Source organism: Cuculus canorus, chromosome 13, assembly GCF_017976375.1.
Source record: "Cuculus canorus isolate bCucCan1 chromosome 13, bCucCan1.pri, whole genome shotgun sequence".
Classification (NCBI taxonomy): Eukaryota; Metazoa; Chordata; class Aves; order Cuculiformes; family Cuculidae; genus Cuculus; species Cuculus canorus.
The window spans coordinates 5,444,574-5,468,301 of record NC_071413.1 but is presented as its reverse complement, the minus strand read 5'-3'; the positions used below and the strand labels follow the sequence as shown (position 1 = coordinate 5,468,301).

At 60.9% G+C, this 23,728-nt stretch overlaps 5 protein-coding genes across 6 annotated transcripts; 1 reads left to right on the top strand and 4 right to left on the bottom strand.

Annotated features, from left to right (window-relative positions):
- Positions 1–58: 58 nt before the first annotated feature.
- On the bottom strand, positions 59–2,955 carry LOC104061258 (cytochrome b-245 light chain). Its single transcript, XM_054079178.1, has 6 exons — positions 2,790–2,955; positions 1,707–1,776; positions 1,418–1,492; positions 1,111–1,194; positions 952–1,033; positions 59–869 (listed from the first exon to the last, which is right to left on the bottom strand). The coding sequence occupies exons 1-6, from the start codon at positions 2,845–2,847 to the stop codon at positions 687–689; spliced, it is 552 nt and encodes a 183-aa protein (XP_053935153.1). The 5' UTR covers positions 2,848–2,955; the 3' UTR covers positions 59–686.
- A 115-nt stretch (positions 2,956–3,070) lies between these two features.
- On the bottom strand, positions 3,071–6,738 carry MVD (mevalonate diphosphate decarboxylase). The gene is made up of 10 exons (XM_054079177.1): positions 6,642–6,738; positions 6,245–6,315; positions 6,036–6,150; positions 5,801–5,947; positions 5,521–5,720; positions 5,273–5,347; positions 4,861–5,079; positions 4,653–4,768; positions 4,467–4,575; positions 3,071–3,961 (listed from the first exon to the last, which is right to left on the bottom strand). Exons 1-10 carry the CDS (start codon positions 6,709–6,711, stop codon positions 3,881–3,883), a joined length of 1,203 nt encoding a protein of 400 aa, XP_053935152.1. The 5' UTR covers positions 6,712–6,738; the 3' UTR covers positions 3,071–3,880.
- A 2,098-nt stretch (positions 6,739–8,836) lies between these two features.
- SNAI3 (snail family transcriptional repressor 3) lies at positions 8,837–11,489 on the bottom strand. Its single transcript, XM_009563231.2, has 3 exons — positions 10,707–11,489; positions 9,682–9,936; positions 8,837–9,334 (listed from the first exon to the last, which is right to left on the bottom strand). Exons 1-3 carry the CDS (start codon positions 11,173–11,175, stop codon positions 9,153–9,155), a joined length of 906 nt encoding a protein of 301 aa, XP_009561526.2. The 5' UTR covers positions 11,176–11,489; the 3' UTR covers positions 8,837–9,152.
- A 482-nt stretch (positions 11,490–11,971) lies between these two features.
- Positions 11,972–19,663, bottom strand: RNF166 (ring finger protein 166). 2 transcript variants are annotated; one of them, XM_054078666.1, is made up of 6 exons: positions 19,498–19,663; positions 17,303–17,459; positions 16,306–16,418; positions 15,825–15,939; positions 15,147–15,254; positions 11,972–14,327 (listed from the first exon to the last, which is right to left on the bottom strand). In XM_054078666.1, the coding sequence occupies exons 1-6, from the start codon at positions 19,623–19,625 to the stop codon at positions 14,262–14,264; spliced, it is 687 nt and encodes a 228-aa protein (XP_053934641.1). In that variant the 5' UTR covers positions 19,626–19,663; the 3' UTR covers positions 11,972–14,261. The 2 variants fall into 2 exon arrangements, with proteins under 2 accessions (XP_053934641.1, XP_053934640.1); XM_054078665.1 differs by lacking the exon at positions 19,498–19,663 and adding an exon at positions 18,525–19,177.
- A 29-nt stretch (positions 19,664–19,692) lies between these two features.
- Positions 19,693–23,669, top strand: CTU2 (cytosolic thiouridylase subunit 2). Its single transcript, XM_054078664.1, has 15 exons — positions 19,693–19,784; positions 20,376–20,450; positions 20,923–21,001; positions 21,079–21,138; positions 21,214–21,274; positions 21,529–21,638; positions 21,745–22,025; positions 22,102–22,237; positions 22,364–22,495; positions 22,599–22,690; positions 22,783–22,874; positions 22,957–23,017; positions 23,106–23,172; positions 23,250–23,308; positions 23,392–23,669. Exons 1-15 carry the CDS (start codon positions 19,735–19,737, stop codon positions 23,453–23,455), a joined length of 1,419 nt encoding a protein of 472 aa, XP_053934639.1. The 5' UTR covers positions 19,693–19,734; the 3' UTR covers positions 23,456–23,669.
- Positions 23,670–23,728: the final 59 nt, after the last annotated feature.

Below are 23,728 nucleotides of genomic sequence, written 5' to 3'. Positions count from 1 at the left end.
TAAACCACCCCAAACTTCGCAGCCGCAGCCGCAGCCCCCACCCAGGGGAGGGAGAGGGAAGGGGAGCCGGAGCCTTTCCCACCTTTTATTGCAACAGCAACCACAGAAGTGACAATAAACAGCGAGAGCCGGTGCAGGGAGCAGAGCTGATCCCACCCCAATCCCTGTGAGGCTGTGGGGCCTGAGAATCCCCTGGAGAACTGGGGTTCCCCAGGAATTTGGAATCCCGAAGGCTGCTTGGAGAGCTGGAGAGCCCCTGACACCTGGGGATCCCCCGGGAGCTGTGCATCCTTGGGGATTTGGAGATCCCAGCGGAGCTGGGGAGCCCCACATGGAGCTGGGGATCCCCTGGGAAGCTGGGCACTCCCAGAAGCTGGGGCTGTCTCAGGGAGCTGAGCATCCTTGGGGATTTGGAGACCCCTGAGGAGCTGGGGATCCCGCAGAGAGCTGAGCATCCCTGTGGATTTGGGGATCACTTAGGGAGCTGCGGAGCCCAGAAGAAAATAGTGATCCCCAGCGATGCAGGAATTCCCAGGAGCTGAGACCTCCCCCCGAAGAGCTGAGCATCTCTGGAGATTTGGGGATCCCCAGGAGCTGGGCACCCCGTTTTCACCCCCGAGGGGCCAGGATGCAGCTGGGAAGCGGGAGCACGAGCAGCATGGCAGCAGCAGGAGGAGCTTCCCCCGTTACTCAGCCTCGATGGGGATGGGGTTCACCTGCCCCCCGACCTCCGCTGGCTGCTTCTTGCGGGCGTCAGCCGGGGGCCGGGGTGGGGGGTTGCTGGGTGGCTGTTTGATGGTGTCCCCCATGTGTGGCCGCTCCCGAGGCTTCTGCTCAATGGGCCTCCACTCTTCCCCACGCACCGCTGCCTGCAAAACCACGGGGGCCATCAGGGGGAGGGTCCCCTCCTCCCAGTACCCCCAGAATCCCTTAAAACCGCTCTACACTCACCAGCAGGTAGATGCCACTCGCGATGCCCAGGCAGACCGTGCCCAGAATGGTGGAGAGGAGAAAACCAGCAGGGACAGCCAGGCTGTGTGAGAAACAGGGGGTTCAAGGAGGGCTGGGGTGGGGGGCTGCACCCCAGCCCCAACTCCGCACCCCACTTACGCAGCGTGCAGGATGGCTCGAACATAATAATTCCTTGTGAGGGGCCCAAACACCTTCACCACGGCTGTCAGGTACTTCTGGCCACTGCAGAGCAACACTGGAGGGGTCAGAGGGCTGTCCCCATTCCGAGGGGGCACTCCAGCAAGGGACCCCCATCCCCACACTGTCCCTGCATGGGACACCCCAGGGAATCCCCCCACAGGATCCAGCCCTGCTCCCACGCCACTGCTGCCAAACCCAGCGCCATGTCCGTGTGGTTGGGGGGGGACCAGGACCCCCAGGGGCGAGGCAGGGGGATATCACTTACCATCTCTCCATGGTGGAGCCCTTTTTCCGCTTGCTCCTGGGGTACTCGAGCAGGCAGACCAAGACGCCTGCCGCGCTGCACGGGGGTCAAGGAAAGGGGGGCTCGGGGCCAGAATTAGTCCCTAGCACAACCCTCAGCTTAAAACAAAGGGCTGATTGAGGCAGGGAGAGTCATTTGGGCTGAGACAGGGTATGATGATGGTGTCTCAGTCCCTGTCTATTCCTCCTACCCAAATCGGAGCAGGATTTTCCCCACAGCCCAGCCCTGGGCATCCTCTCCACAAGGATACATAGCGTATGCCGCGAAGTACCAGCCCTTGAACTGCCCCGCCACGGCCACGATCCCACCTGTCAGCATGACTGCGGAGACACAGATTGGTGGGGGTCTCTGCCCGGGGATACATCCCCCCCGAACCCGGGATACAAACCCCCCCAACCCAGGATACAGCCCCCAAACCCAGGATTATGGCCCCACGTGTAAGGGAGATGCTGTGTGCGGGACCCACTTCATCCAGGGAAGGCAACTGGGGGGCTCCAGGCTGGGGGTGCTTTTTGGCCCCATGGCCACCTCCACCCATGAGCTCTGCTCCCCTCAGCTTCCCTGCATGGGCAGGAAACCTGGGAGAGGGAGAAAAGGAGTGGGGGAAGAGAGGGAAAAGGGGGCGGGAAGAGGGAGAAAAAGAGGGAAAAGGGGAAGAGGGAAAAGGGAAGAGGGGAGTGGGAAAAAGGGAAGAGGGGAGGGGAAAAAGGGAAAAGGGGAGGGGGAAAAGGGGAGGGAGGGAAGAGGGAAAAGGGGAGGGAGGGAAGAGGGAAAAGGGGAGTGAGGGAGGGAAGAGGGAAAAGGGGAGTGAGGGAGGGAAGAGGGAAAAGGGGAGTGAGGGAGGGAAGAGGGAAAAGGGGAGTGAGGGAGGGAAGAGGGAAAAGGGGAGGGGGGAAGAGAGGGAAAAGGGGAGGGAGAAAGAGTGAGAAAAGGGGAGAGGGGATACAAGGAGAAAGGAGGAGGGGGAGAAGGGAAGAAGGGGCGGAGGGGGAGAGGGAATGGGGGGAAAGAAAGAAAGAAAGGGAATGGGGGGGAAGAAAGAAAGAAAGACGAGGGGGAAAGAGGAAGAGGAGGCTCTAGCCCTTCTCTTCTCCAGCGGGGCCGGGACTTCCCGGTCGTGCCCGGCGCCTCCCGCTTGCGCCATCCCGGAAGGCCCCGGTGCCCCCGGCCGGCGGGGTCGGTTCCCCGGGGTTACCCCCCCCCACCCCCCGGGCTCATCACCCCCCGAGCCGGGCCAGCGGCCGCCGCCGGGCGACACGGGCTGCACCGGGGCGGGGCGGGGCCACCCAGCACCGGGGGGTCGGGAGCCATCACCCCCCAGCCCCGCACTCACTCAGCCCGGCCGCCAGCGCCTGCTCGTTAGCCCACATGGCCCACTCGATCTGCCCCATCGCTCGCCTCGCCTCGGACCGGCTCGCTTCGGCTCAGCCCGACCCGGAAAGCGGATGCTACAATGTAATCAACCGCAAGCCACGCCCCTTCACCAGAGGCCACGCCCATCCTATAGACTTCGTTCAACCGACCACGCCCCCTTTCACCAGAGGCCACGCCCCTCCCAATATACCGCCGTTGCTTCAGACCACGCCCACACGCTGTCTGTGTCTTAGGCCACGCCCCCTCTCATTCACAGCCTCTATCCGAGGCCACGCCCCCGCGGCCACATCGGGACACAAGGGCCGTGCGGGGACATCGGGGGGACAGGGGATATGTGGGGTGATTAGGATGGTGCGGGAGGACAGGATCACCTCCAGGGAATGTGGTGGGGGACAGGGACCATATGAGGGGAGAAGGATCTTGCTAAGGGGACAGGATCAGTCCCAGCAGACACAACTAGGGGATGAGGGACAGGACCAGTCCTGCAAGGGACGAAGGGGGACAGGGGCCCTGTGAGAGGACAGGATCAGACCCACAAGGGATGGAATGGGACAGGATCAGTCCCAGCAGAGAAAACTTGGAACGATAGGAACAGGATCAGCTCCACAAGGGACATGGGTTGACAGGGGCCATATAAGGGGCAATATAAGGGGCATATAACTATCAGTTCCAGTAGGGACAATTGGGGGAACAGGGGCAGACCCACAAAGGACATACAGGGGACAGGTGGAGTGACAGGGACTGTGCAAGACAGGATCAGTCCCAGCAGGACCAGGTACAGCTGTTGGGAAGAACTGTCCCTGTCTCTAGCCCCCACCTTTTTGATCAGCAATGTCCCCCGCAGCACCACCCACACAACCCATGCACCCCAAAACAGCGCTGCAGCAAGAAAAAGACTCTATTTCCTTACAAAAGAGTAAAAACCAGCCCCAGACTCGGGGCTGGGGACGGCTTTGCACTGGGCTGGACTCAGCATCCCACGCTCCTTCCATGGCACGGACAGAGCCCCCCCAGCCATGTCACAGCCATCCCTGGCGGTGTCACCGGGGCTCAGGAACGGCAGCGGGGCAGCCCATCCGCTCCCAGGAGGTGTTGGCTGGCGTCATCCACCGGCTGGGGGCCAGGGCCAGGCTGTGGGGCAGGAGATGGGTTAGGGACAGCAAGGGACAAATCCCGGCAGCAGTGAACCCCACTGCCTGCAGGAACACCCCGCCTCGGGGCTGTGGGGAAGCTCTGGGCCCCACAGACCCTAAAATGCCACCCCGTAGGTCACATCAGCAGGAACATGTCTAGGGACACTGTCCTGCACAGCCCTCAGCGACAGGGACAGAAATGGGGATTCACACACATCCATCGGGATGGAGACAGGTCCCACATAGACCCGTGGTGACAGAGGTGGGGTCCTGTGTAACCCTGGGGACAGGGATGGGGTCTCACACAAGCTCCTGGGGATGGGGACTGGGATGAGGAGCTGTGCATCCCTGGGGGCAGGGATGAGGTCCCACACATGCCTCTGGAGATGGGGATGGAGTCCCTCACAGGCCCCTGGGGATAGGGACAGGGACAGAGTCCCACACCTGCCCCTAGGGATGGGGATGGGTGTCGATGCTCCCCCACTGCCCCCAGAGCCCTGTACCTTGGTGTGCAGGATGTACTGGATGGCCCCTGGCACCGGCTCCATGACCACGGCCGTGAGCAGCTCCTCTGGCAGCGAGGCTGAGCCGACAGGCAGCCCCCGCACAAACCTGTAGCATGGCCAAGCACTCAGTCCCGAGCACCTCGCCATCCCACTCCCCCCAGTAAGACATGGGATTGCCCTTACTGGTCCCCGTTGGTGGCAGGGGGGAAGCTGCGCCTCACCACCTCCACAAACTCAGCCACGGTGTCAGCCAACGTGAAGATAACAGCATTGGGGCCGGCGTCGAAGGTGTAGGCTACCTGCAAGGGGATAGGGGAGGGCGAGGATGGGAACCTGGTGAGGGACCACAGCAAACAAGGAGCCCCATGGGGCCAGCATGGCCACCTGGTACCTTGGTGCGTCCATGGTGGGCATTGAAGCGGTGAGCCAGGGAGATGATGTGCCGCGAGATGTCATTGAGGTAGAAGATGGGAGGGAAGGTGTCGAGGCAGGTGGCATGGAACTGGTTGCTGTCCTTCATGGTGAGCTGCCCAAAGCCCTCAAAGTCCCGCTCACGGATGTGCTGCATCATCAGGGCCAGACGCTCCGGAACCACCACCTCTGCTCGATGCTGCCGTAGCAGGTGGGTCATGGTCACCCCAGTTCGGGGACAGACACAGCACAACACGTTGGGCTTCACTAGGGTGGCATCCTGAGTGCCACTCTCCATGCCTCCCAGCAGGGAGAAATGCCCCCCTAGGGGAAACAGGACCCCAAACCCTGGGGCAGCAGCCCGGGGCAGGATCAGGCCCGTTGCTCCATACCTTCAGCAAGGGGCTGGTGTCCACGCTGGTCTGCATCCCTGCCGTGCTGGCCACCTGCTTCTTCTCACCACTGACCTGGGGGGCACACAGACGGCGGACGTGAAGCCCCCTGGGCCCTCAGCCCCAGCAAGGAGCACCCCTAAGCCTCAGGGTCTGCACCCACATGGGGTTTGGATGCTCCCAGCACTGTCCCTCCAAATCCCATCCAGCAGGGGGGCTAAAGCCCTGCCCCTTTCCATGCTCCTCACCACTAGGATGAGGACCCTCAGCTCCGGCCAGTGCGTCTCGGGGGCCACTTGGTGGGCAAGGCTGTCCCTGCCGTCCGGCCGCTCACCCCGCTGCCACTGCACAAAGCCCCCCAACATGCTGCGGCAGGCGCTGCCCGAGCCGCGCCGTGCCACCTCCGACAGTTCGCCCTCCACGCCGTACAGCCGCGCCAGCGCTGACACTGCGGGGACAGGATGGGGTCAGGAGGTAACACCCTACTACCACCACCCCCTGCCACCCCCCGTGTCCCTGCTCACCCACCCAGGCAGGCGTAGCCAGCAGCGGAGGATGCCAAGCCAGCAGCGGTGGGGAAGTTGTTCTCAGTGGCGATGTGGATTTTGTAGGAGAGGTTGAGCGGGGCTGCATCCTCAGCACTGCCACCCCGGCGCTTACGGGCCAGGCGCCGCACTGTGAGGGGACAGGAGCCAGGTGGGGGGTCAATATAGTAGACATCCCACCTGGTCACGTCGGAGTGCCCAGGATGGGGAACACTCACCCTCCCGCAGGCAGGCTTGCAGCCGGGGGTGCCCCACATCGGCCTCCTTCCCATTCAGCCACAGTCGGTCCTCCACGAAGTCCCGACTGGCGGCGGCCGTGGTGGTGGTCTTCAACTGCCAGGGAGATGGGGGTGAATATGAGGACTGAGGAGCTCACCACAGGCTGGGGGGCAGAGGGGCCTGACCGTAACCCTGACCTCACACCCACCTGGTCCTGGTGCAGCGTCACGCTCAGGGAGGAGTTGATGGGCAGGATCAGATCATCGTCCCGCTTGCCCCCTGCAAGAGATGGCATGTCAAGGCTTGGACTAGCATGGCATGGCACGGCTTGGCACAGCATGGTACTGCTGGGCACAACACTGCACAGCGAGGCATAGCTTGGCATGGCACAAATTGGCATGGCACAGTATCACTTGGCATGGCACAGCACAGCTGGGCACGGCATGGCACGGCACAGCTCGGCACAGCTCAGCGTGTCACAGCATGTCACCGCCTGTCACCCCACAGCCCGGCCCCCTGCTCCCCCGCCAGCCCCACGCTGCCTCCGGGGTGGCGTCCCGGTCTGTCCCCGCGCTGCCGGGGGCTCTCCCGGTGCCGGCACTCACAGTATTTGATGACGGCGATGTTGACGGGAGCCGTGCAGGTCACTACGGCGAACGCGCGCTCCTCCGCCATCGCGGCTGGGCACGCACAAGCCCCGCCCCCGCACCACCCACGTGATCGTGGCCCGTGCCGGCTCCCGCCCTGCCATTGGCCGAGGCCTCTGCGCCCGGCGCTCCGCGACCAATGGGAGCGATCGCACCACAACGCGGCCCCGCCCCCTGCTGGCGCGGGGCGGGAGGAGCTACGCATGCGCCGCGGCGGGCTCGGGGTCCTAGTGCCCGCCTCTAGTGCCCCCAGTGCCTCTACAGTGCCTCTCCAGTGCTCTCAGTGCCCCTCCAGTGCTTCTCCAGAGCTCTCAGTGCCCCTACAGTGCTCGCAGTGACCCTGCAGTCCTTCCATTGCCCCTCCAGTGATCCCAGAGCCGCTCCACAGCCCCCAGTACCCATGCAGCTTTCCCAGTGCCTCTCCAATACTCACAGTTCTCCCTGCAGTGCTCTCAGTGCACCCAGTGCACCCAGTGCCCCTCCAGTACTCCCACCCCCCCTCCAGTACTCCCAGTGACACTGCCTTGATCCCAATAACCTTCCAGTGCTCCCAGCGGTCCTCAACATCCCTCTACTCCCAGCACCTCAGCGCTCTCTGTGCCCTCCGTGTCTCCAGTACCCACAGCTACTGGTCCTCCCAGTACCCTTCCAGTGCTCCCAGTGACCCTGCAGTCCTCCCAGTGCCCTTGCTGCTCCCAGTGGTCTTCTACACCCCTCAACTCCCAACACCTCAGTGCTTCCAGTGCCTTCGATATCCCCAGTGAACCAGTGCTCCCAGTGGGCACCAACACCCCTCTAAAGCCAGTGCTCACCATACGCTCAATACCCCCAGTACCCTTATGCACCAGTGCTCCCAGTTACACCAGCAATGACCCAGTGTACCTAGTACCCATCCAGTGCTTCCAGCGCCCCCAAACCACCATACCCCTCAAACTCCAGTGCTTCCAGTATCCTCCTAGTGCTCCCAGAGCCTTCAGGGCCACCAGTGCTCCCAGAATCCCATCATGCCCAGTACCCCAACATTCCAGTAGCCCTCCAGTGCTCCCAGTTTGCCCAGTATCCCAGTGCCCCTCTACTGCTCCCAGTGCCCCCCCCCAGCCGGGCCCTTTTGAGTATGTTCCCCCTCCCTGGGGTATTTTTATCCTCGGTTTCTCTCTCACAGTGGAAAAAATCCCACCAATCCTGGTGCCCGGGGGTGGCGGGGGGCACATGCGGAGCACGTGGATGGCACAGTGGGGTCAGCGGGCAAAGCCCCGCTCCCACGGTGTGTACCGTGCCAGTCCCATCCCCACCCTGAACGCACACGCCGAGAGGTGAGTGGAGCAGCATCCCCCCCAGTCACACCACTTGCCATAGCGGGGAGCTTTGGGGACCCCTTTGGTGGGGGGACGGGGGCTCCCCAGCTGAACCCCCCCTGGGTATTTATATGGATTTTCCATGGGTGACAGGGGAGAGGCTGGCATGCAGCTATTTTGGGGTGTGGGATTCTTTCCCCCCACAGGTGTGGAGCCCGATTTAGCCGGGCAGAGCTGCAAATAGCACAGGGTGCACGTGGTGGCTTCCTCTGGCACCCACTCAAACTGTGCCCCCCCCCAATATCCCACTGCCTAGGGTGACACCACAGGGACGGGGCTGCTCCCACCTCCACGGGACCGTGGCGAGGGCACCGGGACCCCCGCAGAAGGATGGTCCCACCGTCATCACCCCGAGTCTCCCCACTCCGTTGGGATGTGCAGGGACACTTGTGTCATGTCCTGATCCCTGTGGTCTTTGCCAACCCAGCCCTACTCAGCCAGGTCAGACCCCGGCACAGCACCAGAGTCACGCAGTCCTGAGCCCAAAAGGCCACTGGGTTTCTTTTTCTGGGGCATGAGGCCAGCCAGGGACGCTGCTTCATCCCCAAGCAGTGCTGTCCCTGCTCTCTGGGCAGGGAGCTGCAGGGATGCAGGAGAGGGAGGAGGATGCTCCACACACACACAGAGAGGCCAGACTCAGGCCAAATCCTGCCCCAAAGCTGGTGGCACGATACTAGCCAAGCAGGGACAGCCCCGGCAACAATAAGTGACAATTTTTCCACTCACATTTGCAGTGCTTAGCTCCACTTTTAATAGCTCCTGTGGTGTAAGGAGTAAGAAACTCCTTGATGCCCGAGAGTGGTGGAGGAATATTGCCCAGCCCCAGAGCCAGCGGGGAGCAGCTTTGGAGACCCACTGCGAAAGTCCAACGCTCTCGTGTGCCTCCTCGGAGTGTTGCACTGGCATGGCACAGCGTTGTATGGCACGGCACGGTATTGTATGGCAGGGCGCAGTGCAGCTCGGCGTGGCACGATACGGCATGGCACAGCGTGGCATGGTGCAGCACGGTAGGATGCAGCACAGCACGGTGCAGCATGGCACAGCGTGGCACGGCACAGCATCACATGTGTGGGGTGCACCGCCCTCCTGGGGTGCACTGCGCGTGATGGGGTGCTCAGGATGCCCCGCAGCATCCCCCCTCCTTGTGCCGAGCCAGCAGGGATACGCGGGAGAAGGTCTTGGCACAGGCATAGCACTGGTACTTCTTGACATCGGAGTGGGTCTGGAGGTGGGCGCGGAGGTTGGAGCGGTCGGCAAAGGCCCGGCTGCAGTGGGGGCAGGTGTAGGGCTTCTCCCCTGCGGGACACACAGTCAGAACATCCCTGGACTCTGGCTTCCCCCCAACACCCTCTGCCTTGTTCCCTCCCCTCTCATCACCTTTCTCTGTGCCTCCCACAGACCCCTAGTGCTTCCCAGGAGTTCCCAAAACCCATGGGTGCCTTCCCAGTGGGCAATATTGCAGTGGGATCTGCCATGGGATCTCCCACAGGACTTACGGCGTCTGCCCGTGCCCCGACCAGCCCCGGCTGTGCCCACCTCCAGCGGGCAACGACAAGTCTGTGTGGATGACAATTTTGCACCTATCATTCCCAATCAGTGGAGATGCCAGCGAGGCCGGGAGCAGCTGGAGGTCCCATTCCTACCTGTGTGGGTGCGGATGTGGCCCTGGAGCAGCCAGGGTCGGGAGAAGGCTTTGCCACAGAGGCGGCAGAGGTAGGGTAGGGTGTGGGTGCGGATGTGCAGCTTCAGGGCGCTCAGGTTGGTGTACACACGGGCACAGTGCCGGCATTGGAAGCTCCGCCGCCGTCGGGGCAGGTTGAGGGACGGAGTGTCCTTCAGGAGGATGTCTGGGTTGTGGGTGCGCATCTGGATGGTGGGAGCCTTGGCATCAGGGGGCACTGGGAGGGAGAAGAGGGAGAGCAGGCAGCCGTAGTCCTGTAGACAAGGGGGAGCAGGGGGTACAGGGGGCTGGTGGCAGCTGTCGGGGAGCAGCCCCCCACAGTCACACAAGCTGTTGAGCTCTGCAGGAACAGGGAAGGGGGTAATTGATGAAGGAGGGCGGCTGGGCTGGTCACAGTGTCCCCAAAGCCTTCCCTGGGGTCATGCACTTGGTCTCATTTGTGTCAGGTCCCCCCCAGCTCCCACCCCTGTGCATGGCAGAACCAACACACCCACTGCAAAACAGTGCAAAACCAGTCCTTCCCCCCAAAACAGAAGCCCCAGACACCCGCAGCACCCCAACAGAGCCCAGCTTGAACTTGGGTGCTAGCTCACCTGTGGCTGGGCACACCCCAAAATCTGGGCACCCTCTGGGGCAGCACAGCCGAGGGACAGGCACCACGCTGGCAAACACCCTCTAACCTACTCCTGCCGCCTCCGGGCCCCCAGCAGCACAGGGAACCCCACAGGGGTGGGTTGGATGCAATTATGTTGGAAGGGACCACCCTGCTCTGGGAAGCTCCCTGGTCACCCCAATTCATCCCCAGCTCTGGTACTATCACCAGTACCTCTGCCTGGCTGGCCAAGCCACCTGGGAGGGAGCCCCCCATTACCCTGGCACAGAGCATCACCCCAAACCTGCTTGGGGAGCCCCCTCCCCACCTCTGGGCATGGGGCAGGAGCAGGAGCCAGGGGTCCTGGGGTGCCCCGTGTGGGCGCAGCTCCTTACCTGGAGCGCAGGCTTCGAGCTGGCCGTAGTTGGGGATGCGGGTGCTGGAGGGCTTCTTCACCAGGAAGGAGCGAGGCATGGCTGGCTGGACAGGGTGACAGGCAGGACTGTGTCCCTGTGCAGTGTCCCCGCGGGTGCCAGCAGGTGCCATAAGGGGCTCATTAGCATGGGCAGCCCTTGGGGAGCCCTGGGGCCAACCGCTGCCCGAGGGCTGGCCTTGGCTGCCAGCACACCCCGCTGCAGGTGCAAGGGACAGTGCAGGAACAGCCGTGTCCCCCCCGCGCTGCCACCCTGCACGCCCCGCAGATGGACTCCCACTGCCCAGATCCCAACACCTGGCTCCGTGGCAGCCTCCAACACCCACCCGAGGTAGGACAGAGTGGGCACCTCGGCTGATGGGGACCCACGATGCACCTTCTCCCCGAAGCAACAGGCAGGCACCAGCGCAGCTGCATGGCCACATGCCCATCCTCCCTGCTGTGGTGCCCTCTCAGCCCCAAAAAGTCTCGTGAAGGCTGTTCGGGGAGGGCTGGGGAGCGGATACTTAATGCGATCAGCTCTTAATGTGATCAGCCCTGGCCATCGTGTCCCCAAGATTTTACTGCCACCAGGACAGGAGCTACACTCTAGCCAGCATGGGGACAAGGATTAACCCTCACATCCCTCTGAAGGACACCAGTGGCTGCTCCCAGGATCAGTCCCCCAGGGACAGAGACATAGGTCCAGTATGTGCCCAGCCTGGAGGGATCGGCTGCGCAGAGCCAGCCTATGTCCCTGGGGAACCCCGACAGCCCCACAGAGGCTTGAAGCCAGGACACCTCCCAGGAACACCCGGAGAAGAAACACCCATCGCATTCTTTTGGCCAGTACCCAGTGGGGTCTGAGGACAGCACATGGTGCCAAGTGTCCTCCCTGTGTCCTCCAAGTGCCAGGATCCAGCTGACAGGGAGGGGGGATCCCCTCCAACCGGAGTGTTTGGCAACACCCAGCAGTGCGACAGGAGTCCCTTATCGGGGGGAAATAAGGGCTGGGGAACATGGTGAGGGAAGCCCAGGGCAGAGAGAAGGGCCAGTGTGAAGAAATAGCATTGCCAAAGCCTGTAGCAGCACTGCTGCCGTTAACAGAAGTTGACAAGTCAGGGATGAAGCTGTAAAGACAAGCCCTGAGTCTGGGGAAGAATCAACCCAAATAAATGAGGGTGGGGGGCATCCAGCCATACCCCGTATCCTAGAGCCTTGGCAGAGACTGCACAGCAAGGCCACCCATGGATGAAACTGCCTTTATTGAGAAAAAATGGTTTGCTACAAATATGTCATTGATATTATTTTTCTTCAAAAAACAGTACGTCTCATTAAAAGTTCTAGTTATGCAAAAAGTCGCAGGTAACACACAGAAAAGCACGGCCGGCTGCATGGTGGGATCCCCAGCACAGCCTGGCTGGCAGCGGGCAAAGCCGGACCTCACCCTGTGCAAAGTGGGAAGAGGGAGAGGCTGCCTGTGCAGCACAGCGCCTGCCTGCGCCCTCACAACCAGGGCCGTAAAGTGCTTTACAAAAGCAGCTGTTTCTGCCCCTGCTCTGGCATTGTGGGGCAAAAAGGAGGAGGAAAGAGAAAGAAGTTAATAGCGCTGTCCCAGAGGCGAGGAGCTTCCTGCAAGTGAGAGCTCTGACGGAGGCTGCTCTGTGAACCCAGGTACTGGCTGAAGGCCGGATAGGGAAACCCTCTGGGGTCCCTTCTGCGAGATGCCAGTGCTCTCCATCCTGACAGGGAAATTCCTGGTCTTGGCAGGTGCCAGCAATGCTGTGCACCTCCCTAGCCTGGCTCTAGGGAGGTGAGCAGAGCAGCTCCAGCCCTTTCCCTTCCCTCTGCCAGTGGAGCAGATGGTCTGCACGCTCCTTGTAGGGCTGGCGGCACAACAGGCTCACAGCCTCCAAAGCACCTCATACTATTTAAACCAAAAGTAAAAAACAAGACAGTATTGCTAGAGCAGAGCTGGAGCTGGAGCCATGTCTCAGATAAACCACACAAGGGCACTTCTCCGAGCAGGGACATGCAGAGAGGAAGGGGACCAGGGGAACAGGTCACCAGGATGCTACAGAGCATCAACATCTGCCCAGGTGTGCCCTATTCCCAGACAGAGACCTGGGAAGGGGAGATGCAATCCCCTGTTTCAGAGGATGAGATGCTCAGCACTGAGATGGGATCTTGCATCGGCAGATGTCCTGCCCACACACCCATCACCAGCTTGCCACAATTAACCTGCCTGCTCCTTTGCTGCACAAACACAGACGGAAAACCACCACTCCAGATTACATCCTGCCTGCAGCCACGTCCAGCACTGTTGCAGAGCTCTGCCTGCAAAACTAAACCATCCCAAGACTGACCACACATTGCGGAAAGGATTAGCAGCTCAGAGAGCACCGTCAGCTCAGTGACCCTCGGAGAACACAAGCAAGACTGCTCCTCCTAAAAAAGGCAGCCTGGCAAGCGACTCCTCACCTGCTCCTCCAGCCAACAAGTTGCTGCTCTGACCCATCCTCTCCTGCATCACCACCTGCCTGCGGAGAAACACACTGACAGGGGAGGGGAATGGCCCAGAAATATCCAAAGAGGACACCCCAAACGCATGGGGTCCAGCTCCTGCCTCCCACCCGATTTCAAATCCACAGCACGTTCATCTGTTTGGGTTTTTTTTTTTAAAAATATACTTTCTTAATAATGTTCCATAAAAATACCCTTGTCCCCAGTGATGGATATTGCAGTGTGAAGAGTAACAGCTTCTGTTCCCGCTCTATAAAACGTGGAAAAGGCATCACGCCGATTAATGTAGAAAAATGCAAGAACTCAGTATCACAAGAGCCGGTACAAAACGAGGAAGGTGAGAGTTTCACCGGATGCCAGATGCCATTGCCACAGAATCCTCCAAACCCGTTGTTGTCACGGGACACACGAGGACAACTGTCTCGCCCTGGAATTCAACCTGGCCTGCGCAGCAGCAGGCGGCAAAGGAGGCAGCTCCAGCCTGCAGCACGGGGACGGGACAGACTGACATCTCTGGAAATAGCCTTGTAGAGTTTAAAAAAAGATGCTCCGTGCCGTTGTCTTCCTTTTCAAAAAGGACATGGATGACTGCAGTTTCAAACTAGGGCATTTCTGCATAAAATGCATCATAGTTTTACGTACCTATTCAATTGCAACAAGAGAGCATGAAGACAAATGGTGCCAAAAAGCATCTAATAATAAATATATCTGGATACAGGTATATACTCCGTATACGGATATGAAATGCCTAACTGAGGAACGATCCCAGCCCTTCGGCACCAACTCCTCTCTCCTCCTAGCAGCGGATGTCTCTGCTCACTCACCAGTTCACTATGATGCTAAAGAGACTCCACCTTCCTAAACAAGGTGGGGTTTGCCCAGAGAGGAGAGAGAAGAGAGGTGGCGGTGGGTCTCCGGGGGGCTGACGAGCTCCGTGCCTCCCCAGCAGGAAGGCTGAGTGTGCAAAAGAAGACAGGGTGTGAGGGAGGTCCAAACCGATGCTCTACAGTCACCCTCAGTTCTCAGAGAGTGACAGTGCCAGGGCAGCCTGCAACGCTGCCTCCTCGTCAATGTTATAGTCCTAAAAAAAGAAAGAGGTGGTTAGCAGAGTTGGCACAGCCATGCCACACAACCTTCCTCACGCAAGGGGGGCAGCCACGGCCAGGAGCCCTTCCTGATCCTTATTGTCCGCCCCCTGTGGCTGCAAGCCTCCATCTCCTCTGGCAAACAGGTCCCAGGAACATCATGTTCTTTGGGATGTCCTTTCTGCTCGCAGTCCCTCTCCTGCCTGGAATCTGCCAGTGTCAGCCCCTTTCAGACCTGGCAGCAGGCAGGGATGAAACATTCCCATGAAAGAAGCTATGGCCAAAGGGCAAAGCTTTCTAGGAAGGCCATGGGCTTCTCCAGCACTTTGGTTTAGGTTTCTGCAACATACCAATCATTCCCTAAGCGGGGATATTTCTCTGTAAATAGCTGAAGGTTCCATTCCCTGAAATAAAGCATCCCTGCAATAAAAGCAGGATGCTAACACCACCTCCCCTCGGTCCCTGCAGCGAAAGCTGGGCGATCACACCCTTGTCCCCCTCCCCAGGACGGGTCAGCAACCCCTCCATCAGGGTGGCCATGGATGCTCCCCCCACGCAGCAGCCAGACCCCCAGAAGCATGGAGGCTGCACTGCTCCACTCCCACTACTTGTGAAGCCTTAAAGAAAAGGGCTTTTGTGTTCCAGTTCCTCAGGGGAAGAGTTTATGGACCACACGGAGGAAACAACCCATCTTCACACAGAGCAGTAACATTTCCCTCTCCTGCTCCAGAGAATGGCATGGGAAGGGCCAGGACCAGCTGCTCGGTGCGGAACATGGGGAAGATGACTCAGTTTCGACTCTGGGCTGTACTCACCACAAAGGTGTCATAGGAAAACTTGTGCCTGTGGAGGAGATGCTGGAGGAAGTTGGCGCTTTTGTAGCTGGGGTCCCCCCAGGGCATGGCTGAGCAGACTGGGCACACCTGCAGTGGACACAGGGGAATCGTGACTCCTCCGCTTTTATCTGCCCTGGGATTCTGGGGCAGCCACAACAAGAAAAAGAAGGGAGTAGCGGTGTCCCTCCTCTCACAGAAGGTGTCCTGCAGAGGATGTGCTAAATGGGGGCGTCGTCCTGCCCCCTCCAAGCAAATCCCTCGGTGCACAGAGTCTCTGGCACGTGGCCCAGGCTGCTTTGAGCCTGATGACAAATTACGTGCACACATGGGCACATCTGGGATGATGCCAGAGCTGTAAGTTCCCCACACTGGTCAACCAGCAGGGATGGGGAGAGGAAATCCAGCACCAACCATGTTGCAGGCACAGGGGGACAGAGGCAGCTCATTCCAGAGAGCCTCTAGAAAAGCAAATAGAGACAGGTCCCCACCTTCCACCCCAGGGATTTGAAACAAACTAAATCAGTTGGAAACACAGCTGTACTTTACGTACAGCGGCAGCTCTGCATGCTGGTGGCCTTGGATGCAGCATCAGCTACGGTTTATTTGGATTTCCAGGAGTTACTCTGCACCGAACCAGCCCACCCCAGTGTTGCTCACCACTTTGTTGGGGTCGTTGCGGTGGTTCTCCATGCAGTGCTTCACCAGCTCCTGCTGGTCCAGGTTCCGGGCCCCGCAGTATGGGCACACAAATGTTGAGCGATTGGGAATATTGCTGAAGAGCAAGGACAACTTCAGATCCCCCAGGAAAGGACTGGATTTACTCCTTACAAACTAACCCAGCCACCCCTTCTTGGTTTTGTGCCGTCCACCCACAGTGGAAACCATATCAGCCTGTTCCCATTCTGGACTGAACCACTCTGGTTTGGTCAGTCCTCCTTCCCACACCACGCTTTGAAACACAGGGAAGCATAAGGGCTGCAGATGCCAGAACGCAAAAGGTGCTGATGTTTCTCACTGTGATTGCCCAGGGGAAAGTAAAACACATGCTTGGACGTTAGGGTTTGTAATGAAGACAGAGGGGAGCGTGGGTGCAGTCTGCAAGGAGGGACACATTTCCCCACTCAACGTGCGGCAGTACCTGGGGATAGGCTGGGAAGTGGGGACAACTGGAACGAATCTGGGGCAGTTGGCCATCTGCTCCTGTACCTTCGCACAGGACGAGATGTGAGAGCGCATCTTCGCAAGTGTCACCTGGAGAACAAGGAGAGAAGAAACATTCCCAGAGGCTGCAAGAATGCACTGGAGCCTGAAGAGCAGTTTTGGCCAGTCAACATCAAGGCCAACGCTGGTCTGTGCAGGATGACCCACACCAGCACGGAAACACTGCACCAGCCTGTCTTTCCTTGCAGGACAGAGATTTAGGGCTGCACGTGTCGCACACCAGAGGTCACACACAAGCCACCCAGGCTGCATTACTGCATCACTAGCTCCATTTTCCTTTGTAAAAGAGGAACTGCTGATAAGCGGAAGCCCCAAACTGTTCTGACACCACACAGAATCGCTACCGGGCCACAGCCAGGGAGTCACAAGAAGATCCACAAAGTTAACAGAAGATAGAAAATGCATGAGCAGAGATGCATCATGAATCAGAGCTTTACACACAGTCCCTGAAGCTTCCCAGATCAGACTGCCCTGGTCTGGGCCAGGCCACACTGCCAGTTCAGCTCCCCCGCAGCTATTGGGATTATGGCACCTTAAGCAGGACCTAAATCCTTCCCCTCGCTCAGGAGCAGCAGCAGAGCTGGTTTGTCTCGGCCTCTCTTGTGTTGCAGCCTACTTTTGAAGGTCCCCACTGTCTAATAATAGCTCCAGCCTGCTGACAAAGGCAGCTAGGAGAAAGCTCCTTCATCTTCACATAGCCCCGCTCGCCTGGCTTGCAGCCACAGCCGTGACACACAGGGCACATCGCACCTCGCAGGTGCTTTTTGGGGACCCACCAAACAGAGCACTCTACAAATCCAACCTTGGACAGCAAGCAACCTCGCTCCCCTGGAGCTGTGGCTGCAGGATTGGCAACCAAACAAAGTTGTGCCCACACGGGACAGGGATAGGCAGCCTTCCCCCACAAGCTTTACCTTCTTGTTGCAGCCTCTGCAGGGAGCTTTGTAGGATGAAAGCTGTTTCTCCACACTGGAAGCCTTCTCCACCTTCTTGGGGTCGAAGGGCATGCGGCAGAGTGGGCAGAGAGGAGATGGCACTTGCAGGCAGGGCTGCAGGCATTCCCCACAAAACCTGGAGACACAAGAAGCAGCACTGAGTGGTCCAGTAGTGACGCAGCCCAGGAAGGGGATGAGGAGCAGGACCCCGGCCCCAGGTCTCCACTCCCAGGGACTCCTGCACACCCCAGGCAGCTCTGAAACCCAGGGATCAGCATCCCCAGTGGGAGGAACTGGACAGAACTAGGAGCTTGAGAGAGGGTGTGAGGTGGTGCTTCTCCCAAGTAACAAGGCATAGGATGAGAGGCAATGGCCTCAAGTTGCACTGGGAGAGGTTTACATTGGATATCAGAAAAAATTCCTTTACTGAAAGTGTGGTGAAGCACTGGAAGAGGCTGCTCAGGGAAGTGGTAGAGTCACCATCCACGGAGGCGTTCAAAAAAGTGGCACTTCAGGACCTGGTTTAGTAGTCGCAGTGGTGTTCGGCTGACAGTTAGACTTGATGATCTTAGAGGTCTTTTCCAACCTTAATGATTCTATAATCCTACGGTTCTCTGAGGTCAGGCACAGCCCAAGCCCTGCAGTCGCTGCCTGGATGTGCAGTCAGGGCACAGACAATGCTGTTGCTCCGAGATCTGTAGCCAGGAGCGGATTTGAATGAAGCCAAACAAAAACCAGTGCTGAACATTCCGGCCACACAGGAATAAAGTGAGCGAGCACATTAGAGCTCGGCTCACCTCTTTTCAAGGTCCTTATGCCTGCAGCAGCACAGATGAGAAATCAAAGCAGCAGCGAGGAAGGCAACCCTGGGCAGGAGGCACAGCGTCTCCATCCCCACAAAGTCGATTGTCACAGCATCCCTGTCCCCTTTGCGTGCCTACCCACCTCAAGTCATGCAGAACAGGGGAATGAGATGCTGCCAAGCCTCTGCAGCTGCATGGGGAGCGGGCATGGGGGGCACAGGCATGGTGCCCCATGCTCCCAGCATCATCTCTTCCCCTGGGAAGCGTCCCCCACCCCAAATGAGCTGGAGTCAGGGGAAGAGTGAGACTATGCTGGGGCACCAAGAAAATCACAGCCTCAATGGGAGACCCAGGTGCCCCAAAAGCAGGCTGTGGGCAGGAGGACAAGGAGATTTCACCATAGCGCTGGGTGACGTGTAGGCTGGAATACAGCACCATGGGTGCCCAGGACAGGATTCCCAGTCAGGGTGCTGGGAGCAGAGCCTGAGGATCCGCTGGGTGGGAACCAGGTCTGGGCGCAGAGTGGGAAATGGGGTCTGGGTGGCCAGCACCGGAAAGACACCGGGTAGGGGACATGGGGCATCACCCCGCTCCTCAGGATGGGGTCTCAGTGCCTGGGGGTCGGAGAGGTCCCGGTGTCCGGTGGTGCTAGGTAGGGGTGGGAGGGGATCCTAGTGTCAGGGGTCCCAGTGCTGAGGGTCCTGGGGCCACGGCACCCAGTGGTCCCCGGTGGGTTGAAGGGTCCTGATGCCCAGGGGTGCCAGTACTGGGGGTCCCGGTGCCCGGTGGGTGGAAGAGGTCCCAGCCATGGGGTCCCAGGGCCTGGTGGGTCAGAGGGGTCCCGGTGTCCGGTGGTAGTACGTAGGAGTGGGAGGGGATCCTGGTGTCAGAGGTCGGAGGGGTCCCAGGGCTCAGGGTGCTGAGGGCTGTGAGTTGAAGGGTCCCGACGCCCAGGGGTCCCGGTGCCCGGTGGGTTGGAGGGGTCCCGGTCTCGGGGTCCCGGTGGGTCGGAGGGGTCCTGGTCTCAGGGTCCCAGTGGGTCGGAGAGGGCCCGGTGCTGGGGGGCCCGGTGCCCGGTGGGTCGGAGGGGTCCTGGTCTCAGGGTCCCAGTGGGTCGGAGAGGGCCCGGTGCGGGGGGGCCCGGTGCCCAGTGGGTCGGAGGGGGACCAGGGCTGAAGGTGCTGAGGATCCCGGGGCCGCGGTGCCCGGGAGTCCCGGTGGCTCGAAGGGCCCCGATGCCCAGGGGTCCCTGTGCTGGGGACCCCGGTGCCCGGTGGGTCGGAGGGGTCCCGGTCTCGGGGTCCCGGTGGGTCGGAGGGGTCCCGGTCTCGGGGTCCCGGTGCCCGGGGGTCGCGGTGCCGCCGCGCTCACGTGTGGCCGCATCCCGCGATGCCCACGGCGCGGTGGAACACCTCCAGGCAGATGGGGCAGCTGAACTGCGCCTCCAGCGCCTCGGCGGGGCGGGGGGCGCGGGGGGCCGCGGCCCGGCTGCGGAACATGGCGGCGGCGGCGCCGGGCGCGTCATCGCGGCGCGACGGGGCCGCCATGGGCGGGGGGGAGCGGGGAGGCCGCGGCGGGGGAAAGGGGAGAGACCGCCACGCGGCCGCCATGGGCGGGGAGGAAAGGGGACACCGGGGAGACCGCGACAAGGGACACAGGTGCGACCGGGACAGGGGACACGGGGGGGACCGGGGCTGCCGCGGGATGGCTCGGGGCCCCCGGGATCGCCTCGGTGCTGGAGCCGGTACCCGCCGGGATCTCCTCGGTGCCACCCTTGTACCCCCAAGGATCCCCTCGGTGCCACTCCAGTACCCCCCAAATCCCCTTGGTGCCACCTCATGACCCCCCAGAATCCCCTCGTTGCCACCCCAGTACCCTCCAAATCCCCTCGGTGCCACTCCAGTACCCCCCGGGATCGCCTCGGTGCCACCCCAGTACCTCCTGGAATCCCCTTGGTGCCACCGCATTATCTCCTGGGTTCCCCTCGGTGCCACCCCAGTACCCCCCAAATCCCCTTGGTGCCACTCCAGTACCCCCCGGGATCCCCTCGGTGCCACCCCCGATACCACCCATATCCCTTTGGTGCTACCCCCGGCACCCACGGGATCCCCTTAGTGCCACCAGCATTACCCCCTGGTATCCCCTCAGTGCCACCCCCTCTGATACTACTCCCAGTATGCCTCCCAGTACTCCTCTGGTACCTCCCTGGTGCCCCCAGTGCTGCCCCATGACCAGCTGTGCCCCCACAGCCACCCGCGGGCCTGTGTGAAGTGCGGGCAGAGCTCCGCTGCCCTCGTCATCCGCGTCGGGGATGCCTTCTGTCGGTGAGGGACCACGGATGGGATGGGGACCGGGATGGGGTCTGCAATGTGTGGGGAGTGGGAACATTGGTTACATTAGGTCTCTGGGCTGTTAGGGCTTGGGGACATCAGGTCTCGAGGACACCAGGGCTTGGAGGCATTTGGTCTAGGGGATGCCTGGTCTTGGGGACTTTGGGTGTCTGGAACATTGGAACTCGGGAATATTGGGTCTCAGAGACATCAAGGCTTGGTGAGAGCAGGGCTTGAGGACATTGGGTCTTGATGATATGAGGGCTTGGGGACACAGGGTCTTGGGGATATCTAGGCTTGTGGATAGCAGGGCTTGGAGACAGGGGCTTGAGGACTTTGGGACTCGAGGACGTCGGGTCTCAAGGACATCAGGGCTTGGAGACAAGGCTCAGAGGCATTGGAGTTCAGGGACATGGGGGCTGTGGGACACACCATGGCTCAGTGCTGTGCCCCTGTGTCCCCGCAGTGGTTGCTTCCATGAGTACTTCGTGCACAAGTTCCGCGCCATGCTGGGCAAGAACCGTGTCATCTTCCCAGGAGAGAAGGTATTGGGGAAACATGGATGTGGAGGGGACCCGAGTGGCACCACCAGGGCGAGTGACAGTCTCTCCTGTCCCAACAGGTGCTGCTGGCACTGTCAGGAGGGCCAGCATCCAGCGCCATGCTCCGACAGGTCCAGGAGGTGAGGGCAGGGGTGGTGGGAGGGCCTGGGCGGGGGCATAGCTCCTCCACTCTCCTCACCCTTCATCTCTGCTAGGGGCTTAGCCGGGAGACAGCCAAAAGGCTCCGCTTTGTCCCCGGACTCATTTACGTTGACGGTAAGGATTAACCCCGTTGCCCGCTTGCTGCCCATTCCCTGTCCAGAGTCCCATTCCCAGCCCAGCTTCCCACTCCCCGTTCCGCTGCCCATTTCCAGCCCCACTGCAAGCTCCCAACTCCACTGCCCATTCCCATCCCTGTCCCACTGCCCCCTCCCAGGGCTGGGGGCTGCCCCCAAACCCAGAGAGGCTGTGGCACAGGTGCCCCCTCCTGACCGTGGCGGTGGCCCCGGCGCTGCCTGCCTGCCTTGCAGAGGGAGCGGTGCGTGGGCAGAGCTTGGCCCAGCGGGAGCAGAGCCTGGCCCACATGGAGACCCTGCTGCAGGCAACAGGCTTCCCCTACTACCTAGCGCACCTGGAGGAGGTATGAGAGTGACGGGGGGACACACTTGAGTAGGGGACACACTGGGGTGGGGGAACATGCCTGTCTGCCCCCCAGCCTCCCCCTAGCACCAATCTCTGCTCTGCAGGCACTGGAGCTGCCCGCATCCATCCTGCGGCCAGGGCCAGAGGGGTCCAGCAAGCCCGGGCCGTCCTACAAGGAGGCTGTGGAGGGCTTCATCCAGCAGCAGCGGCAGGAGGGGGACGGGGATGGTGGCACTTCCATGCCCAACCTCAGCACCCAGGACACACCAGCAGGGCCCCCCGCCACCCCCTGCCTGCCCACCACTGCCCAAACCCAGAAGCTGCAACTGCTTTTTGAGGCCGTGGAGACGCCAACAGCGAGAGAGGAGCTGCTGCAGATGCTGCGGTGAGAAGCCAGTCCTGCTCAGTGCTGGCACCAGGCAGGTGCGGTGGCTCTGAGCTGGTGTCACCCTGTCTCCCAGGATTCATCTTATCCTGCAAACAGCCCGGACCAAGGGTTATGCCAAGGTGATGACAGGCGAGAGCTGCACCCGTGTGGCCATCAAGCTCCTCACCAACCTGGCGCTGGGGCGTGGTGCCTTCCTCGCCGTTGACACGGTGAGCAGCCCGCCAACACCCTGTCCCCAAAACTGAGGGTGTCTGTCCTTGCCCGGAGGAGTGACATGATGCCATGGTGGGGGGTCTGTGGCTTGGAGCAGTCCCTCAGCAGCTATGTACCTGCAGGGCTTCATGGACAACCGCCATGGTGACGTGATGGTGGTGCGTCCCATGCGGGAGTACATGGCCAAGGAGATCGCCTTCTACAACCACTTCTTCAGCGTCCCTACTGTCATCGCGCCGCCCCTCCCCACCAAGGTAGGGACATCTGTCCCCCGTGGAGGGGATCCCAAGCTCCACATATACGTGGCAGAGACAGAACCTTCTTATCCCATCCCTGCTCTCTTATTCATTCCTCTAGCGCCGGGAGAAGCCCAGCATCCACCGCCTGATGGAGCGCTTCCTCCTGGGGTTGCAGGAGGATTTCCCCTCTACCATCAGCACCGTCTACCGGTACAGTGTCCCCTGCACAGGGGAACCCCAGGATGAGGGGGCAGTTGGGGGCAAGTAGGGTGCACCCGTTCACCCCTCTGTTTTGGCTGCAGGACAGGCGAGAAGCTGAGCCCGGATCCAGCCAAGGCAAGCAGCGAGTCCGAGCGCTGCCTGCTCTGCCTGTGCGCCCTGGACATTGCCGGGGGTGAGTGACGGGGTGGGGCATGTGGGGCTGGGGAGGCAGCTGTGCACCCCTTAATTGCACCCCTGCCCTCTGGCTTTTGCAGAGGAGGAGTTGGCCCTGGAGCCCACGCTGATCATGGATGAGCCGGAGCCGGTGGGAGACAGGTGCTGCCAGGATGCCCAGGCAGTGGGGTGAGCATGTGGGGCAGGGGGAATGCTGTGCCAGCACCGCTGAGGGTCCTTGTCCCCACAGGGCTGAAAGCAGAGCTGCCTTCATCCCGTTGCTGTGCTATGGCTGCCGCCTCACCTTCAAGGAGCTGGTAAGGCTTTCGGGGCGCGGCAGGGCAGCTCTCCTTAGGGATGGGGGTGGTCTCCATCTACAGCCCCTCTCTTGCAGGGGCCCCTCGCCACGCTGCCGCCCTATGTGCGCACCGAGGGTCAGCGCAGGATCCGCAGGTAAGGGGGTTGGGGGTCTCCTTCCTGCCAGCTCAGCCTCCAATTTCATGTCCATCCATCCACACTGTGTCTGTCCTTTGCAGAGCAGAGATGGAGCAGCAGAACCAGGAGGTCCTGCACGAGGATAAGGAGCCCAGCAAGAGCTGAGGAAGCTGGGGAGAGCAGGGGATGCAAACGCCTGTTCCTCTGGGGCAGCAGTGGGGCTGCGTGCCACACCCTCAGGATGGTGGGGGACCAGAGCCCCTGGGTCCCCCAGGCAGCTGCCGTTACACCCCTTTTTTGTTACAGCCAGTAACTGGCCAGTGCTGGCATCCCCAGGGCAGCAGGTCCCCAGTCCCACCCCACAGCTGCCCCCACCCTGCCCCAGCTGCACATCAGCCAGGGAGGCCTCAGCTGTTTTATTAGATAATTGTATAAATA